Source organism: Caenorhabditis remanei, chromosome II (assembly GCF_010183535.1).
Source record: "Caenorhabditis remanei strain PX506 chromosome II, whole genome shotgun sequence".
NCBI lineage: Eukaryota > Metazoa > Nematoda > Chromadorea > Rhabditida > Rhabditidae > Caenorhabditis > Caenorhabditis remanei.
This window is the reverse complement of record NC_071329.1, coordinates 9,291,009-9,310,992: the sequence shown is the minus strand read 5'-3', so window position 1 is coordinate 9,310,992 and position 19,984 is coordinate 9,291,009. Positions and strand designations below refer to the sequence as shown.

Genomic DNA, 19,984 nt, shown 5'->3' with positions numbered 1-19,984 from the left:
AAGAAATACTCGCGTTTTCTTCCGAATAGAAGATTTCGAATGAACGCGATTACGCACAAGGCGGAAGACTAGAAAGGACCGAATAAAAAGCGATGATGGAGAGGAGATCCGGACACGAGCCGGGAACCGACGGATAGCGAGGATGAGAACAACAGTTTGGGGATGAAAATGGAAGATACAGGATAAAAAGGAGTGCCACGTAGTGTCATCATCATTCAAGAATTGAAGAATAATTAAACAAGAAGACATTGAGAAGCCTAGTGATGAGTATATGGGCGTCAGATGTTCCTTTTGATATTTAATTCCAGATCTTGAGGAATGAATCCCATGATCCTGTGCACACAGCCATACCATCTTCAGTTACTCCTAGACACGAAACTCGGTTGTCATGACCAGCCAACACTCCTGCAAGGATAAAAAAACATTAATGAGCGTTTTTTAGAAATATTTTTAAAAAATTGTAAAACTGTAGGTAGTGAGCCGAACCAAAAATCGCGTATTTAGAACGATATCCTTCTGTTACACAAAACTGTTCTCGTGTTGGGACAGGAAATTTTCGCAATGATTGATATCATGAGGATAATTTACTTTTACTTTTACCAATGTTCACTGTTTGAAAAACTCACCTGCTCTCTCCTGTCGCATTGAATCCCAAACATTGCAGTTGAAGTCGTCATATCCAGCGAACAACAAGCGACCCGATTTTGAGAATGCAACACTGGTAATTCCTGAAAGAACAAAGAGCTCATTAGGTGTGTTTGAAATATTTTCAAGTTATCATACCACAAATAATATTATCATGAGAATACATAGCAAGTTCTTGATCAGCACGAATATCAAACAACCGACACGTGGCATCATCCGATCCTGTGGCGAATGCGTTTCCAGATGGGAAGAACTAGAATTTTAATATTTAATCATCAGTATACCTCTTACTTAGAATTTCGATATAACGAAATAAACTTACAGCGACAGCGTTGATGTCTGATTCGTGTCCTGGGAAAGTCTGCTTGCACATACCGTCTCGGATATCCCACAACTGGAAAACGAAGATTTGGTTTTTTCAAATTATTCAAAAAATAGTATTAATAAATTGGATTGAATCACCAACCTTCGCTGATGCATCACAAGCTCCTGAAATGAATGTGCGGAAGTCTGGTGAGAGGGAAAGTGACATGACGTCTCCAGTGTGTCCAGTGAAAGCTGTGCATTGTTGTCCGGTTTCAATATCCCAGAGGGCGCTGTAAAGAATATGATTTAGTATATTTTTTCAAGTGAATTAAAATTTTTGTTAAATTTTTCATATTTTAACCCAAACAAATAAGTGAGTTTTGTCTCGGAAGTCAGATTTACATTTTTTGCAGTACCGAGTTTCGCGTATTTCTTCCTACATACGTTCTCTATTCTCAAATTCCACCAGTTTCAATTTATATTTCTGAGCAGAATTTAGCGGAAAAAACGAGTAAGCACTAAGGGAGCAGACAAGTTTGAAAACAAACTCATCAACATTCGACATCCGAATTCTTCTCTCCCAATATGTGTATGCTGCTGCCACAACGAATCGAAAGACGACTACAACGCCGAAGAAGCACTCGATCGTCTGCGTCTCACTCCTTTTATGCAAAGCCGAAACCTTTTCATTTTCTTTTCTACAATTGCTTCTTCTACTGGCCGGCTGGCCTCGCTGTTCTCTACACTGATGCTCAAATTACGCACGTTCGATGCCTGCTGTCGAATGGACAACTATGACTTGATGAGAAAATGGGTTCAAAATTTAACCTATAATCAATGCACATATTTTTAGTGACAACCGAAACTTGAAACTTCCGTTTTTGCTATATGGAAATCACATGAATTCTGAAAAAGTCAGCTTGGAAAACTGTCCTTCGTAAAAATAAGATGAATCAGTATCGCAGGACCATCTTTCTAATATCGGAGAAAAAAAAAAGTTTTCTCCCAGAAACCTTTTTAAGACAGGTGATGAGAATGATTTCAGAAATATTTTTTCGCAAAAAACCTACCAAGTCATATCTCCAGATGAAGTCACAATTTGGTTATCATCAAGGAACCGACAGCAAGACAAATATCCAGTATGTCCTGGAAGTTCACGAGACACCCGAACGTTTCCTTCACGTGTTTTCAACGAATAAATTGAGCAAATGTTGTCCAGACCTGAAAAAAGAAGCGTTATTTCCATAATCAATACAATTAGATTCAAAATTTTTCCAACTCATACAAAAACCGAACGAAGATTTCTTCCGCTCTTTTTTTGAATGAATAAATACATTTTTCAATTACAACAAAACCTTTGACGCATCAATTTTTTTTCTAATCTCTCAGAGTTCTGATTAAATACCCCTCCAGTCATTGAGAAAAAAGCAATCATGGATACAATGAGTAATCCTTTTCGTAGAATGAGACATCCGACCAGAGACGGGTGATATTCGTGTAGTCAGAAAGAATATCTTACCTCCACAAGCAACAAACGACCCTGAGGGAGCATATGCACAAGTCATCACCCAGGATGATCTGAGGGGAATTGCATGAACCTGAAAACAATCACAAATTGATGCGAGACAGGAATTAAATATTGCAGGAAAACGCGATTCATTAAATCGAATTTCTCTCTCACACTGATAAACTCGAAAATTGAACAAAATTCCAAGTGATGAGGTCTATATTATAAAAAATCATAAATCTAGTATTAAGATAAAACTCACTTTGTTGGTTGTGTACGAGTCCCACACAATAAGTTTTCCGTCTTGTGAAGCTGATACCAAATTGCGGCTGTCTGATGCCCAGTGCATCGCATAAATCTAAAGTTTATAAACTTAGAGTATTTTTCACAAAAAGAACTGAATTTACCTTGGCTAAATGTCCCCTAAGTGTACGTCTCGTCCTCATCTGAATGCGTCCAATCGGCTCCAGGTTTGAAGCCACAGTGGCCAGTGTTGTGTCATTTGCTGATTTCCGGGCTTCCTGAAATGAAAACAATGAACTGAAAATGCATTTTCAAGCCTGAATCAACACATGGATATATGAAAAGCGAAAACTAATCAACAATTTCTATATGCAGATCAAACCACCGGATTTAATTCAAGGCTATCTACTTACTCTCATGGATAGTTTTTGTGAGACTAGGATGTAAAAATAAAGCATGATCATGTGAAACATGTAGTATCCCACTCTAATCTTCTTTCTATTGGATTCTACTTCATATAACTTTCGGAGCGCATATTAGTTGCGGTAGATGTTTATACCGATTATATCAGGATTTTACGAAAACCCAAAAAAGTAGGACTTTTCCGGAATTGGTTTCCTAAGCTCCCAATCTGACCAGTAATATCATTCTCGTTATGTTTTCTGGATGTAATCCAAAACGTTATTTTTCAATGTCTTTCAACTTCTCCCAACAATCGTCTCATTACTTTATCACGTATATTTGATTGGGTCATTTTTTGATTTTAGCCTTCATTTTCACCACCCATTCGTTCAGCTCACCCCTTTTCAGAACAAGAGATGAGGAGGTGAGGGAGAGAGCTTCACCCAATTCGCTCAAACTCACACTTTTGGAGGCTTCGAAGGCTTGTGGCTCGCGCAACATTTCGTGCGCGCAACCATGTGCGTGTAGTGAGTCTCTGCGTCCCTTACATAAGCACTTCTATCTCGTCGCTTCTTTAATGCTCTCTGCCTAACCTCGATCGAAGAGCCACCACCAATTCTAGTGAGCGCGATGACAACGACGGCGCACAGAGCCCTCAAGGGAAAATGGCGCACTAGGCCACGTTATCTGCGTCTCTTATACGAGTGGAGCTTGCGCAGAGAAGAGCGGCAGTCCCTCTTTCTCTTTCTGGCCAGTCGGCGGCTCGCCAGAAATTGAGAGCATTCGACGGGGCCCGTGAAGAGAAGCGGCCAAATAGCATCCTACTGCTTGAGACGCCGACAATCTCACATTAGGCAGCCAATCTATTCTCCTCGCCTGCTTCTGCTCCAGCTTCTCGTCCGTCTCCACATCCATCGTCAATCCCTCACCAACCGGGGCGACCCCATCGGCCAATGGCTCGCTGCCGCCGACTGCGTGGAGCAACAACTTCTGCTACGCCATCACCAGTCTTATACGGGTCGATATTTTGCAGCAAGGGTAGAAGAAGAAGAAGGCGACGGCGTCTGCGTTGGGACGACGAGCGGCAAGAAGAAGTAAGGGACGACCGTGTTATACACATCCAGTGCAGTAGCACGTCGTCCGTGTCCCCTCATTTCTCGTCCGCCAAGTACGGCAAAAACAACACCACATAACGGGGGAGCGCTCCGCTTCTTTACTTATTACCAACAATTTGTATATGTATGTGTATGTGTATAAATATATAAATGTGTGTATTTCTCATATTTCAACGAATACCAAGCCACTTAACAAATGGAACGAGATTTTTGGGATCAATTTTCGACCAACATCTTATTCTATCATAACTTGGTTTTTAAAATTGAAGAAGACACTCACTCGAATCTGCGACTTCAGCTGTTCAGCCTCCTGTCGAAGTTGGTCAAGTTCGCTCATCTTGAAGGTGGTGTGTGCTCCGGATGGTACTGATGGAAGTATCGACGGATGCGGCTGCGGCTAATGCTGCTCCTGCTCGGTGTTCGCGTTTTGACGGCGGCGCTGCTCTCTTCGTCGTCTTGGTGGCGTGTTCTTGCACTCGACAACTGCCCTGAAAAATTGAATATTGACAAAATTCCAATAAAAATCAATATTTTCCAACAAAGATTGATGGGTGAAGCATATAGAATATTAAAGAGAGAGGAACAAGGATATGACAAAAAAGAAGGGAACGAGACGATCGGGGGACCAGAAAAAAAGGGCGCTGGTAAGAACACAAAGAATAAACGCCGACAGCGAGTGGTTTCAAATTCGTAGAGAGCTCGTACCCCATTTTTTCCTGTAAAATTTAGATATAGAAGCGGACACGTCGAGCGACTTGATACAAATATTGATTAGGATAAATAATAAACATAAGAGGTCAACATTTTGTTTATTAGAACTCAGAAAAGGAAAGGTAAGAGAGAAAAAAGTTGGCTGATAAAATGTTCTTTTTTTTTTTTAGTAAAAAACAACAAATTGTTGCGTCTGAGGTTTGACGTCTTGGTGTTCGCACCAAAAATACTGTATGCAAATTCTAAAATAGTAAAGAAAAAGGAAACTGTTTATGCCGGCATATATGCCTATTTAATCATCATTCTTATATATAAAGAAAGATTGTTTAATTGTATTTTCTATAATTGCAAAAAAGTACTAGAGAAATTTGATCAAATTCTTCATTTGACTGACCCGTGAACTATACTTCTCGACCGACGTCAACTTGGCAAAAACGGTGATACCAGCTTGATGCTCAGGAAATTCAGGGTGGCGGTCTGGAAACCGGAATCACTTTTCAAAAAGCTTATTTTCATAAAAATCAATAGGGCGACCAAAAGACTAGTGTGATGGAGGAGCGGAACACGGTACGAGAGAGATACAAATCATTAGACGCAGGCGTAAACCAATCGGGATGAAAAAGGACGCGGCGGGAAATGTAAAAGTCTTGTTGTGTTGGGCGGTAGGACAAAACAATGAAAAAGGAGAAGAAACTGAATACCACATGTAGAAGAAGTGTAGGAATGAAGAGGGAAAATAGTTAAAGGGGCACAGTGAAAATATTGCTTCCCGTGTTCAAACACCTTGAGAGAAAGAGTGGACTCCCAGACCAGTAGGTACGGCGCAACGTGACAAAAGCTAATATATTTATCTGCGAAGAAGGCGCGGCAAAGCCCTCGTTAGCTCAAGGCTAGGGTTCAATATTTTCTTTTCTTTGCTTACTCATCAATATTGAAGAAATTTTCACTGAAAACGAAGAAAAGTATTAGGGGTTTGAAAGATTTGATTACGTATTTAACTGATATATTGTCTCAAAATTAAGGACGCTAATATACAAAGGAGGACAATATGAGTGAAAGTAACTGGATGAATAGCTTTCTAAAAAAATATTTTTAGAAAACGATGATTCTCCTAAAAATAGATAGGTCAATTTAAAGCTCAAATCGCCTCATAGCCAATAGCCCGAAATGGGACGAGCAGACGGCCATCGAAGATTAATGGTTTTATGTGACGTGGCAGACAAACGATAGCTTAATGGCTCGCGGCAAGACGATGGGCACAGGAAATGAAAGGGGCGAGTGGGTTTCGAAACGTTCTGCTTCTCTTGTTCTGCACGAAAAAAAGGAAAAATAAGCGGATTGTGTCAGGCAATCAGTCGATTCGACGAAGCAGCAGTCCAGAGAAACAGACACACTACACGCATATGCAGATAATGCCGACGTAGCACAGAAGAAGAAGTAGAAGCAGGAGAAGAAGCAGAAGCAGAAGACGACGACGACGTCGACGTAGAAGAAGAAGAACATTGAGCGTGAGCGTGTGTGTACATGTGTGCCAGTGAGCTGCCCCGAGATACACCAACCAGAGGCACCCTGCGTCCCTCTTTTCATAACACTATTCTTATGCTGCTTTCGCAGACGTAGAGAGCAATCGGAGGAGACGGGTGGAGCGAGGAAGAAGGAGAGCGACATGGCTCTAGGACAAGCTGTCTCACTGCGTCTCTATACCCTTCCCGCTTCTCTCCTTTTTTCCGAAACCTCTTTCGCGCACTATTTCAGGGCGGTCGAGGGGCCCCCGTTGAACGAGGGAAAGAGGAAAAGATGGAGGGAGAATTTGAGGAGCGGATCAATACGCACACTCGATGAAAACGGGCGCTCACCATTGAGAAAAAGCAGAGAGACAGACACGCTGCCAACGGGCGAAATGAAGCAAGCGAGAGGCCGCAACGCGACCGCATCGCCGATGATGCACACGCTAAGAGGAAGAGAAAGAGGAGATAGAAAGGGCGCACCCAGGCATAAACATGCTGCATGAAAAAGAGAGAGAGAGAGAGGAAGCTAAACAGAGAATTGTCACTGAAAAAGCATAGCCACTCTCTATCCCACTCTCTTGCTTGAAGGAGCCGCAGAAGCAGTAGCGGGAGCAGTACTACTCATCAGTCTGAGTCTCTTCTTTCCCGTTGCCAACAAGGCTCCAGCCAACTCAAGACTCACACTACCATGCTTTCTGGTCCGGGGGACACCTTCCGGTTGACAACCTGATGATAGTCTTTGAAAAAGTCAACAATTTCCCCAATCTTCTAAGAATAATTAGACGAGATTGATAATATGTCATCAGAGACCTAGACCCAATAATTATCTTTTGTGTGCTTTTTGACATAAGTAGTCGAAAGAAAAAGAACATAATAAGAAAAACTAGTTTGTTACGCAAATTACCCAAATTTGGTTTCGCTGGTCAAGACAGTGCCGTCGTGCCAGAATTTTAAAAGAGTGCGCGAGAAACGTTGCCTCTGTGCGTGTCTGTGTCACTCGGGGGCTGTTGAATAAAGATGTCGGAGGCCGTCGAATAAGAATAAGAAGAAGAAAAAGAAGAGGACGATGACAATGAGCGGAATATTCAGGTCTTTTGAGGATTATGATTAGCTTGAATTCAACTCACATATTCTATGATGCTGATGAAGTAGAAGAAGAGGAAGAAGATGTATATATTTGAGTAAAGGAAGAAGCAAGTGGAAAAGATGAAAATGAAGAAGATAAACAGACAATAACAGGTCAAAATAAGTTTTGAAGAGAAAAAGTTCGAGCTTCTGCTCATTCTGATTCTCTGATCTTGAATCTCGGAAATCACTGGATATTACAAATAACCAGATATACAAAACTATTATTTTTCGTAGACAGAAAAAATGAAGTACACTACGAAATTCAGATGACAAATAGAGATAAAATCAGAGAGCATTGAGATTCCTATATTCATTCATCTATAGTTCTTCACTCTAATTCGATTAGAGCTCTATATTCGACGACGACTAGATCTGGCGGTTAGAAGATGAAGATGCCAAAAACAATCAATCGTCAAAGTCTTCAAGGAGATTTGAATTTTATCAATTTTCAGTGGAAACAGACAACATTTGTTATGGTTTAGATGAAGTTAGGGTGGTGTTACATTGATTTTGAATTGATAACAAATGAGAAAAGGAATACTGAAAAGGTAATCTGAAACTGGCAACAAAAAACTGATGTAACATTATTCCACATTCTTCGTTGAGGTAGCTTATTGAAAGAGCTACCAGATCATACAGATATCAGTTTATTTACAGTCAGCTGGAAACATTTCTGTTTTGAGAGTCTCGAAACTCAACTAGACTTGGCAAGACTTTAAGAAGCAGTTAAATATGAAATAATTTTAAAAGTTCACAAATAAAAGAACGAGTTTGCAATTGGAACTCTAATTATATCAGCATGAATGAAACATCAGGCTCTGATTATATGTATTCTAATCGTAAAATGCTTATTTGGTTTGCCACGAAGATCATTCTTTTCTGTATACATTCATTAGAAATCAAACAAATCTAAGAGCCATAACTAAGAATCAAACAAAAAGAAATTGAAAAAAGGAATCCAGTAAAAAATAATGAAATGTCAAAAGCGATCCCTTTTCCGGAAAATGGGTTGCCCCGCCCGCGTCCTTTTTTCGATCTTCCTCTCATTTTCGACGACGAAATGAGTAAGCGACGGAGCGGAGAGGAAGAAAAAGAAGAAGGCGTTTCAACGCGAAATGATGAGTCCATGGGAGACGACAACATATTGGGTAACTCGAGTGGCAGCAGCAGCCAGCAACGAAGAGAGGGACGGCAAGAAAAAGAAGAAAGGGGAGGAGGAGGAGAAAAAGAAGGAAAAAGAAGAAGAAGAAGAACAAAAAAGGACAACTCGTCGGGAGTGGAATAGAAGGGAGCAATAGAAAATGAAAATCTGCGGAACAAAGTCGAAGCTGTCGATAAAATTCGCGTCATCAATCTCGCTTTCTTCTTGAACATTTCTGCTGCCGGACACCCGGGGCAGATCTCATGAATAATAAACCGTCTCACTACATTATTTTCTGTGCTCTAGTTGTTGTGGGGCCCCGCGCCGCTCCGCTCAAATCGAATTTGTCTCACGTTTCTTCTCAACCGGAGCTCTTGTCGAGTCGATGGCGTTGGCGACCACGGACGGCGCGGATCCCTTTCTTCTTCTCCTTCAAAATTTCTATTTTTTCAGATTTGCCTCAAGAAAAGCCGTAAATTCATCAAAAGCACAGAAAGAAGGAGGGGTGTCGATGATGACGTCGATAAACATTTCGATTTCGACATTGGAAGAAAAGACAAAAAGATGAAAAACGGGGAAAAACAAAACAAAAATCGCCTGCAGTTGAATGAAGATGATGGCCAGGGCGAATCGTTTGTTTTATAACAAAAACTTCTTCCGGTGGATAAAAAGAAAACGTCAGGGTACTTTTTATTGCGCTATCTATCGCTGACTCGGCAGCAGATATAACTTGACTAATTGAGGTTTTGCGACAGCATTCGAGACTAATTACACCTTTTCTGATCGAACTCAGAGTTAAGATCAAGGGTTCAACTGAGACATTCTAGAAGTTGAATCCAGCCATTGATTATTAGTCGACGACTGACTAGAATAAACGAATTGATTGATAGTTTAGGTTTGAGGAAGACTCTATCCACGATAACAAGAATATTCCACAATGTGCACTATTTCGACTATTAAAAAATAAAATCTACAATTGATTCCCAGTCCACACTAGAGGTTTCTAGAGATTTTTGTAGTTTGCATCTTTTTTTTAAAATGTATTTTGAATTGTTTGTAGTTATGAACTCAATGAAGAATTTGGGTTATTGGTAGATTCATACTAGTTGCTAGTCAACACAATTTGACTCACGACTCAATTTAATCAGAGAATAAATTAAAAATTCCACCCTCAAAAGTAAAAAGACTAAATATTTCTAGCCAATAAAAATCACCTGCTGAACGAAAGGCGGAGTCAGTGAATTTACTTTCGAAATATCACCAGAATCTCATGTGATACTTGACATTTACCAAGACCCAAATTAGAAGAATCGATGTAATAATTATATAGACGACTGATTACGTAGTTGTCCCTTAGGAGATCTTCTCTCAGTAACTGAGGTGTGAGCAGCCGTTTTCTTCTATTTCTATTTTTGGAAACAACTCCTCGGAGGCCAATATGCGGAACGCGGAAATGGGATATATGAGATAGAAAAAAATGGGGAGAAGAAGAGGAAAAGAGGAATGATAAACGAGAAGAAGAAGAAGAAAAAGAGTTTCAATGCGGTTTTCTGAACTTGAAAGAAATAGAAGAAATGTAGTAGAAACTACATATTATTGTGGTTTTAAGTCTCTTCGTCTAGAACAGAAAATACAAACGATTCTCTTGATTAGCGGGCGTATATTACTAACTAATACAATGTATAGAATCGATTAAAAAAGAAAATGGGGAAGAGGGAGAAGCTTTAGTTTTAAATGAGCCAATTATAAAGACTTGGAGCACTATGCTCCGTTTATTATTCATTGGCCACAAATGGAGAAATGGCACCTCGTCTCTGCCACTTTTTATGGAAATTCAGCTAGGAAAGATGAGATGAGTCAAAAAATATATACTTGAAAACGTATCTTTTTTTTGGTTTTTTGGACTCATTTTCCAGGAAATTCCAAAAATAGAATAACGTTCAAATGTGTTTCAAGATTAAAATGGGAAGTCGAAATGAAGGATTTCAGAGGATAGGTGGGGGATCAGAATAAGGAAAATTTGTCTAGGCAACTGGAAGAAATCTGATTGGAAATCGAGAAAAGAAATAAGAAGTCAGAACATTTGGAGGGATTCTGAAACGAAATATTTTTCAAAAAAACAAGTAATTTCGAAACAGAATCTTGATGATCATGCTCTTGAAAAATGTCCGAAATGTTCCAGTTATCAAATGTTTAGATTTCAAAACGTCAAGCATTCAAATAGACGGAAGGTGTCTTCCCAAAACTTGAAGTTCTGTTATATTTGTGGTCTCAGTGAGTAACAGTTGGCCGTACTCTAGAAGTGGAAACTCATACACCTGAAATTGGTCGTCCATGTGTAGGCGATTCTGGGAAATCAAGAAGGTGTGAGTACTCAGAATTCTTACTCCCTCTCATGATGAAAAGTAAAGAAATCGGCGGTTCAAAATGTGTACAAGTCACGAAAATCTCAAACAACAATTGCACATAGATTTGAAAATAACTAATAAAATCTGAGATATCCGATGAGGTCCAGGGAGATCTGAGGGGAACAAAAACGATGATTACCGTAGTCGACGTGTTTGTTGTGGATTATATACGAATGAAGGATTAGTCGTGTTCGTCTCTTTTCACTCTCTCTTCTTCTTCTTTTTCTTCGTCAAAAGTTCAATGGAGCACTGAGGCGACGACGGAAAGGGGCGGAATCAGGAAGGCTCTGAACGGAGCATAATCTCTCTGATCGACATCTTTTTTGGTTTGGTTAAAGGAGGAACACTCAAAACGAAGTCAGTTGGAAATAAGAATTTAAAAAGGGAAACTGTCAGCAGGTGGATTGAAGGGACATTTAACGTCTTCTTTTTCTTCTTTTTCAATGTCTCCAAATGACGACTAATCCTGGAAATAGAGGGGGAAACGGTAGAAATGATGATGGTGAAGAAGGAATTAGTGAAGAAGAAAAAGAAGAAGGAAAGTGAGACAAGGAGGGTGTGATAGATTAATCAAAACAATCACAAATTGAAAGAGAAAATCTAATTAGACGAAGGGATTGAGTAGAAGGAGAAGAAGGAGAAAAGTGGAAGCAAGAAGCACATGCACACTCACAAATGTCATTACGAAACAGTTGGAGTACAAACTGAAAACGAGAGGAAACAGGAGAGAACGAGGGATTGAAACGAGTTTTGGTTATTGATATGGATAAGTTAAGACGATCTTTCGATAAACAATGATAGGTAAAACGAAGGAAACATCGGAATCTCATTGAGATGTAGATAGTAATTGCCAACGTTTTCCCAATAAATTCGATGAATAGGTTTCTTGGTGCTCCCGAACTCTAATATACAACAACTTGAAAATGACATTACTAGATTCTCCAACAAAATGTAGTCAATCAGAACCTCTTCTGTTCCAAAAAACATCCAAAACCACTGGAGAGTAATGGGCGTGGGTGGCGCCGAGCCCTACACAATCACACACCAACGCTAGATGATGTGAAACAACGACGAGAAGAAATGAAGAGAAAAAAAAATGATATGTCACGTGGAGGGGGAATTTAGGTTGAACACCGATGTGAAATCTGGTAAAACTAACAAGAAACCATAGGCAAAATCATCTATCAGAACCAAACCTCACTGATAGTTGTAATGTAAAAAAGAGAGAAAAAGTGAAGATTCCCGGTCAAGATATCCCAGCGAACAGCTGTGAACAACACATAAAGGTTCAGTGGTGTCCCACTTATTCCTATTCAATTCTCATTGTCTTCGTGCCAAACGATGACTAGCGTGTACCTGAGAAAACAAACAAAGAGTTTGGAAGCGGGGTACTAATAGAATAAAGGATGAGGTATCCTGACGAAGCAGACGCACTTTGATGGCGTCAGAATTGTCACAGATTACGTTACAAAGTCTTTTTATGGAATCGAAAAGTAGACAATGAGAAATGGATTGATTTCAGAATGAGAGTCCGACTTACCTGATTCCAGAAGATTCTTTTTTGATGCGTTTCTAGAAATAGATGATGAAAAGAAGAGAGTGGAAGTAAAGAGAGATGAAAGGGAAAGAATCCCTCCGAGTCTAATCAGCCAACCCGAAATGGGCTGAGTCACCTCGCCACTTCTATTGTCCCGTCGGGTGTGTCGATTCGTGTAGCCATGGAGACAAGACTCACTCACTCACACACTCCATATCAGACACTCACCTAGCCCATACTGCTTGCGGCTCGATTCTTCGAGATAGACGTCTCATGAAATTCATGAAAACTAGAGGAAAGCGAAAACAAGCGGGGAATAAGAAGAAGAAGAGGCACGTCTTCTTCTTCTGGGGTAAGTGATAATTGACAGGTGTGTGGTATAGGTTATCAGACACGAATTAAGAATGGAAAACAAGCTTCCGGAGGGAGTATAATAATAGTGGATACATGAAAAACAATGAGATTCGAAAAAATAAGAGACATTAGGTTCTCGTGGGTGTTTCACGAAAATAACTGACGTTATGAAACTTGGCTCTACTTCCTTTAAGCTCTGAAAGATAAAGAGAGCATGATGATAACAATATCGGAGGTATTGAGTACTAGAATTGAGAGAAATTCAAAAATTGAAATACTCTATCTTCCATAGAGAACTCAACAAAACCTACAACACACACCACATCGATTCGACCTTTCGAATACAAGATACAAACTAAAAATATGAATTTTTGTGGAATGCAATCAAAGAATTGTCATATAAAAATGACTGGTCAAACCTCATTCTTTTCAGGTTCTCGATGAGAAAAGTTCCTTTTTTTTCTCACGATTTTTTTTCCAGTATGATTGGTTGAAAACAAATGTGAAGGTATGCAGATTTTCGAGGAATAGTGTCTGGAAAATACAAGTTTGTAAAATTTGGTTCGCAATATCTCCAAAATTCGGAAATTGACACTTTATCAATCAATGCTTACCGTAACCCTAATGGCTGTTCATCAGTAGGGATCATCATATCGAAGTAATTCAAACATGGCTTGTTTTCGGTCATTTCGATAAATATCTCCTTAACAATCAGGTATAATTGTGCGGTGGGTTTGCAAGATAATTCTATGGTGTGGGCTCAAAATTGGAAAATGTTGGTATATTACATATCCCAAAACAATTAAGAGAAACAATTTATTTACACTTTTTATCTATTGGATTTTATAAGAGAATCTCATTTTTGTCAAATCCACTTTCAGCATACTTGCCAAGAATGTAGTGACCTATAAAAACATATAATTATTTAAGAAATTCCAAGTCAGAACATACTTCTGAGATATTCGGCCGTTTGTTTTCGTCTGTCACAAAAAGTTTATTCGTTACAAACTGTTGAAGAGCCAATGGAGCTTCTGCGTTGAATTTTACGAATAGCTCTTTTTTTATCTACAAATATTAACTTTCTAGCAAGAACTGATTCAACTGGACACACCAGTTCTCGTATATCTTTTGCTTTCAATACAGTATTCTTTGGAACGACAGATTCTTGATGAGGTTGAGCTTTCATATAAGGTTCTTGTCCGTTTGAAAAAATCTCCCATATGACGAGTCCAAATGTATAGACATCAGTCTTTGTAGAATATATAAAAGACGTCAATGTCTCTGGCGCCAGATATCTCACTGGAATCTTTGTATTTCTTCTCATTTTGTAGGAACTTGCGTGTTTTGCCAACCCGAAATCTGCTATTTTTGGCTGAAATTAATTATATTTTTTTCAAGTTTTGATATCGAAAACCCAACTGTTTTATCTTGGGAGACTAAAATATTCCGAGTGGCCAAATCTCGATGAATGAGTCCTTTGAAATGAATATATTCCAGTCCACACGAAGATCCAAGACAGAATTTGAGTTTTTCATCAACATTTACCTTATTCTTCTGGAGATAATCTTTCAGTGAGCCATCTGAAAAAAAAGGGGAAAATGAGAAGATGAGAAAAGAAATGTAGCCTACATTCACAGAATTCAGACACCAGCATTATTGGTTTTTTAAGAAGAAACACTCCACGGAACGCAAGGACATTCTGAAACTGGCTTTTCAGTGATCTTTGCATCCGAAAGCTACCGATTTATGACCTGAATTATTTGAAAATGAAACTCTACCTTATGCCTCAACTGAAGTTGCAGCCTCGCTTCGTGCATTATCTCAAACAGAGCAGCTCTCGAGTCATCTTTTTTCAACTGAAATTACTAATTTCTTCTCTTTCCAACGAGCCTTCACTTACCATTTTCACTGCCACGTCACACCATTTATGAAACTCTTTTTGGTCGACACTAAACGGTTGTGCCCATTTTCCGAAATACACTTCTCCATATGCTCCTTCTCCTAACTTTTTCGATTTTATTAGTTCGAGTCCATCTTTTCTCAATTCCCAGTCTTGCAATAAAATCGGTCGTTTCAGAAAAACTCGAATCTGAAAGAGAATAAAACTATGATCTGAAACAGTAAAATTGAAATACTTGTTGATAGCATATTGGATTTGTTTTGTAATATGTGATAAGCTCGTCTATGCTTGTGAATTTGACCCGTCTTTCCACAAAAAACGAAACCCATTTTCCGCCTATCTCCTCAATGCACACATGCATATCCATATTTTCTTTCTGTTTCACCTCATCCAGATCACCATAAAAGCTTCGTGTATTATCCATCTTCTGAGCTGAAATTGTTTATTAATACACATTGTTATCTAGAAAAAAACTCAACTGATGTTGACGGAAAGAACGAGAATGACACGTGTCAATGAATGCTGATCAACTACTACTCCAGTATTCTCTGCTGATGTTTTCTTTGTACCAATTGACTTGGGCTTTTTTTCTGGCTGATGTGATAATCTCAAAATGTAATCTCCGTTTGTTTTCAGGAGAATCATTTGTAATTCTTGTAGAACAAATCCGTGAAAAAACGGATAACGTAGCAAATTAATATCGATCATATCGTTTGTAATTCTTAAATCAAATTTCGTCTCCATATTATCCTCATCTATTTACTCTTACCTTTCAACACTTTTCGTCTTTTCTAATTTTTGAAGATAGTCGTCATCTCGAAAACTGATCATAACTGAATTTGTTGGAATGCCTTCATCTTTTGAACTTTCAGTTTTTTCGGAGACTTTATCTTTCTAAATCAGGGATACACTCCGGTTTCTCAAGTTGCTAAATTTTACCCTTACTGGTATCATATTGGACATCTCGAAAAGTTGTGATTCATAATAATTTTATAAGTTGTTGTTGACGTCTCCCAAAGGCATGATTCACGTTTCAGTTTACTATGCGATCACGTATTTACCATTACTTTGTGATACTGATTATTTAACATCAAAACATTCAAATTTACTGGATCGTTTATTCAAAAGGAATTAGCATTACATAAACCGACAGTTCTGGACAAAAACTATTGCCCGAAAAAATTAAACCAAATCTAGGAGTCCGACTGAATTAGTGGTGAACTGGAGCAGCGATGGCCTTGGCAGCTTTTCTCTCAGCACGAGCGATTTCAGCCTGAAAATTAATCAATTAATAAATTTTATTTTAAAACTTATCGTTTCTACTATACCTTTCTGTTCTGGTTCCACTTGAAAAGGAAGTACATTCCAACGTAGCTAGCAAGAGCGGCACGGCAGATGTTGGCTCTTCCGAATTGCTCATGAGGGTTCAAATAGACTCTCTTGGTTTGGACAATGGATTGCCAGATTCCACGGACAGTATCAGCCATCTGAACAATATTAGTAGGCATGATGCACACAATAATGAAATAGTAAAATAATTAAGACGGCAACAAACCGGAGAACAGAATTCAATACATAAATAATTAAGAAGTGGAAAACTTTATGAAATCTTCTTTGGCAAAGTAAAAACGTTAGAGGTGGGAGTACAATATAAGTGTTTACCATTGAGTAATTAATGTGACATTAGGTGTGAATATTAGACACGTATATTACGCAAAATATGATGATATTAAATATCAAGCTTGGGATAAGTTTACTATTATGTGACAAGAACCTACTTCAAGCTTAACAGACAAGAATGATAGTGTGATACCCAACGGACGGAATGATTTGGAAAAGACCGTATGGAATCAAAGAAGTGAGTTCAAAATTGGAAAATGCTTAAAACCCAATTGCTAAGACTCGAGAGGAAATATGTCACAATAAAGTCATCTCTCTTTTAAAATTATTTCAATAAATTATAATGATTGTTCAATGAGCTGGGCAACATCGTGACAATCAACGATTCCAGAATATTTTATGTCTTCAGCGAATTCTTTAATGTCGCTGTCGCTAATGGCACTCAACGCTTTTCTCCAGATAACCAAAGGCGTGCTTGATGGCATTTTTAGGCTTGAAAATTTGGTAGCCTTAGACCATTCCAGTAATTGTTGATTATTTTTCTCGCTGATGAAGAAGAGAGTGAGCATCATATCTCTGACAAACTGCAAATGATAATTATAGAAATAAAATCCGTCTTGAACTCATTACCATGTTACTGTCTAGTAGTTGCCTCTTCAAATTGTCTAAATTGAGAGCACCAACAAGGTATTTGAACTGATCCGGGTGAAGATTTGAAATCTTCTGGTGCACAATGGGGAGAATGTCGAGAACTATCTGAAAACTCAAAATGAATTTTGAAAAAAGAAAACTAACTGACCTCTCCATACATCTTTTTGCTTACAAGACCTCCAGCTGACATAAGTGCGAGAACAATTCTTGCTTGATCTCGAGGACCAACAACTTTGAGCGTTCTAGTGATAACCATTCTTCCCTTAGACATTTGCATAAGTTTAGATAAGTCATCTCCCATCAGCTCGTTGATGATCAATGAGGTGCGCTTTTCGACTTCTTGTTCTTTTTCATCGCTGTAGGAACTGAATGTGTTTTTTTGCGAAAAAAAGTTAATTACCTGGTCAAGTCTTTATGTTGCGATTTTTCAGATGGATTTGTTTTGCGAAGTTCGTCGATTTCCATCAGTAGTGCTAAAGCCCCTTCCAAACGCAACAACATCGTCCTAAGCTTCTTTTGAACAGCATTCTTTCGTTCCTCATCTGACATCTTCTTTGCTTGATTATCAATACTCTCAATTTGAGCTTTCATGTCGAGTACATGCCGTGGATTGTGTGTGGATGATTTAGATGGGAGACCCAAACTGCTAGCAAACTTGTCTGAAAGAGTTTGTCGAGGCTTTCTTTCTTCCCCGCGATCAATTCGTTCTTGTCTCTCTTTTTGACGCTCCCTGTCCCTCTCACGAGCTCTCTCCTTTTGCATTTCGCGGTAATTTGAACGCCTGATTCGTTCGAGGTACTCTTTCTGCGATTCAGACGTTGCTTCTTTTTTCGGAACATCAGATTTTGGACCTGGAGTCCAGCCATTTGCGATTTTATTCTCTCGCCATTTCTGTAAAATAATTATGTTTCTTGTTCGAGAATATTGATCTCACCACGTAATAGTAATCGTCCACATTTGGGTCTCCAGAACCCTTGCATTGCACGAACTGAACTTTTATGAGCCACTCCCGCTCTTTAAAAGACATAAAACCAGCAAATGAATCAAGAGCCAAGTCGTATATAGTTCGAGAAGATGGCATACCCGAATGCTTGCGCTGAACTCGATTTCCTGGGCTATGTGGTCCAGATTGGTCATATGGTGGACCATTTGGTCTGACGTTTGGTGGAATTGAGGATTGAAGAATCATAGCATGCACCAATTGGGGATTCTGAAAGCATAACGTTGAGAATCGAGACAATTCTAAATGAATACTTTACGCGATAGTGATTCATCAACTGGAAAAGAAATGGCGGTACTGGAGGTGCTCCCATCGGAAGCGTCACATTGCCAATAATCGCGTTGAGCCACATTGGGACCATATGAAGAAACTGTGGATGTAACGGTGGAAGCCGTGGCAGAGACATATTTGGCGGCGGCATCATCGGGCCCATCTGCTGAAATCCCATTGGTGGAGGCATCTGCATCCCAGGCATTGCTGCTGGAGACACCATTGGATCCATCCTATGTTGGACGTTTTGATTGAACCCAGGTGGAGGATGTGAAAATCTGTTATTGCCTGGGGATATCGGAAGAGGTTGTTGTCGAGACTTGTCTTTTATAGTTTGGGACTCTTTCATCATTTTTTGCTCAAGTTCCTCCAAAGACAGTGCTGATACCGGGAAAGATGGCAATGGATTCTTAGCTGACGTTCCAGGGGCTGACAGAACCGTTTGTGTGTCTGAACTTGGTTGTACAGGAGTGCTTCCCAGTTGCAAATCTTTGAAAGCATCTGATAATGAGTCAGTTTTATCTCCCAATTGCATTCTTTCGAAATCTTGCAACTGAAAATTTGAACTTTAAAAGGAGAAAGAAAATGATAAACGCACTGTCAAAGCGGTGCTTGGCATGGATGGTATTTGAGCTGATGCTTTCGTATCTTTTGGCGCTTGAACTGCCCGTGATTCGCTTGGCAACATTGAGCTGAACTCAAATTCAATATTCGATGAAGCTGGAACAGTAGGAAGACCGAAATCTGATCCCCAAATGTTGTAAGAGCTGTCTGTTCCATTTCCCCAAATCGACTTTTTCTGTAAATATTTTTTCTGATGAGCAAAACTACTAAAACGAACCAGGAATGGAGACTCCGCTTCGAAACTTGATGAGAAAGCGTCATTAGGTTCCCCGCTTCCAAAAGTCGGAAATGGAATAGCGGAAGCATCCGGGGCAACATGATCCGATGAAGATGGATTTTGCCAGACTGGATCATCTAATCGCAATCGAGCAGTCTGAATTTTTATATTATTTATTTCACAAATAAAGTTACGCACCTGTGTTGCATAGTTCTCTAGTTCAGTATTCTCGCCAATGTTATCGAGTCCCCCTCCGAATGTTTCGTCGTTAGCTGCATCGAATTCATCGTCAAAAATATTGTGTTCCTCATCGCTGTCTGCCAAAGATTCCGGAAAGTCATCTGGAATATGACTGGATATATTTACGCGAAATAATTAATTTCTTACCGAACATCAAACCTCCTTCGATTTCCTCGAGTGTTTTACCATATTTTTTAACTTCTTCCATACCCTATCGTTCGAGTTAATGACTTAAGGCAGCCAGAACCTGGAACAATAATATTTTCAAGAAGAAAAAAACAGAAATCTAAGTTTTGAGACATCGATGCGGAAATGGAACATATGTTTAGAGCGTTGATCGATGAAAATGTTTCTTAAATAGTACAATAAAGATTTTTAAGGTATTGATTTCTTTATCACAACCTGAGCAAAAACATATTCATGAAAACGGCTGTCCGCCCGTCCGCTGCCTCGTATT

General features: G+C 39.3%; 6 protein-coding genes across 6 annotated transcripts; all 6 read right to left on the bottom strand.

Moving 5' to 3' along the window:
• Positions 1 to 298: 298 nt before the first annotated feature.
• GCK72_005564 (uncharacterized protein) lies at positions 299 to 2,904 on the bottom strand (the record flags this gene model as incomplete). Its single annotated transcript, XM_003116715.2, has 9 exons — positions 299 to 405; positions 627 to 728; positions 784 to 898; positions 968 to 1,039; positions 1,112 to 1,241; positions 2,022 to 2,172; positions 2,471 to 2,549; positions 2,721 to 2,816; positions 2,866 to 2,904. 9 exons carry the CDS (start codon positions 2,902 to 2,904, stop codon positions 299 to 301), a joined length of 891 nt encoding a protein of 296 aa, XP_003116763.2.
• Positions 2,905 to 3,799: 895 nt separating this feature from the next.
• On the bottom strand, positions 3,800 to 4,018 carry GCK72_005563 (uncharacterized protein; the record flags this gene model as incomplete). Its single annotated transcript, XM_053725243.1, has 1 exon — positions 3,800 to 4,018. The coding sequence occupies one exon, from the start codon at positions 4,016 to 4,018 to the stop codon at positions 3,800 to 3,802; it is 219 nt and encodes a 72-aa protein (XP_053589437.1).
• A 523-nt stretch (positions 4,019 to 4,541) lies between these two features.
• On the bottom strand, positions 4,542 to 6,432 carry GCK72_005562 (uncharacterized protein; the record flags this gene model as incomplete). The annotated part of the gene is made up of 3 exons (XM_053725242.1): positions 4,542 to 4,706; positions 5,324 to 5,406; positions 6,324 to 6,432. 3 exons carry the CDS (start codon positions 6,430 to 6,432, stop codon positions 4,542 to 4,544), a joined length of 357 nt encoding a protein of 118 aa, XP_053589436.1.
• A 7,406-nt stretch (positions 6,433 to 13,838) lies between these two features.
• GCK72_005561 (uncharacterized protein) lies at positions 13,839 to 15,329 on the bottom strand (the record flags this gene model as incomplete). The annotated part of the gene is made up of 8 exons (XM_003116819.2): positions 13,839 to 13,910; positions 13,957 to 14,070; positions 14,117 to 14,377; positions 14,425 to 14,585; positions 14,635 to 14,704; positions 14,784 to 14,861; positions 14,906 to 15,094; positions 15,141 to 15,329. The coding sequence occupies 8 exons, from the start codon at positions 15,327 to 15,329 to the stop codon at positions 13,839 to 13,841; spliced, it is 1,134 nt and encodes a 377-aa protein (XP_003116867.2).
• A 786-nt stretch (positions 15,330 to 16,115) lies between these two features.
• On the bottom strand, positions 16,116 to 16,413 carry GCK72_005560 (uncharacterized protein; the record flags this gene model as incomplete). The annotated part of the gene is made up of 2 exons (XM_003116949.2): positions 16,116 to 16,178; positions 16,234 to 16,413. The coding sequence occupies 2 exons, from the start codon at positions 16,411 to 16,413 to the stop codon at positions 16,116 to 16,118; spliced, it is 243 nt and encodes an 80-aa protein (XP_003116997.2).
• A 450-nt stretch (positions 16,414 to 16,863) lies between these two features.
• Positions 16,864 to 19,735, bottom strand: GCK72_005559 (uncharacterized protein; the record flags this gene model as incomplete). The annotated part of the gene is made up of 10 exons (XM_003116850.2): positions 16,864 to 17,109; positions 17,156 to 17,281; positions 17,325 to 17,532; positions 17,577 to 18,067; positions 18,111 to 18,386; positions 18,436 to 18,999; positions 19,045 to 19,245; positions 19,288 to 19,443; positions 19,486 to 19,628; positions 19,675 to 19,735. 10 exons carry the CDS (start codon positions 19,733 to 19,735, stop codon positions 16,864 to 16,866), a joined length of 2,472 nt encoding a protein of 823 aa, XP_003116898.2.
• Positions 19,736 to 19,984: the final 249 nt, after the last annotated feature.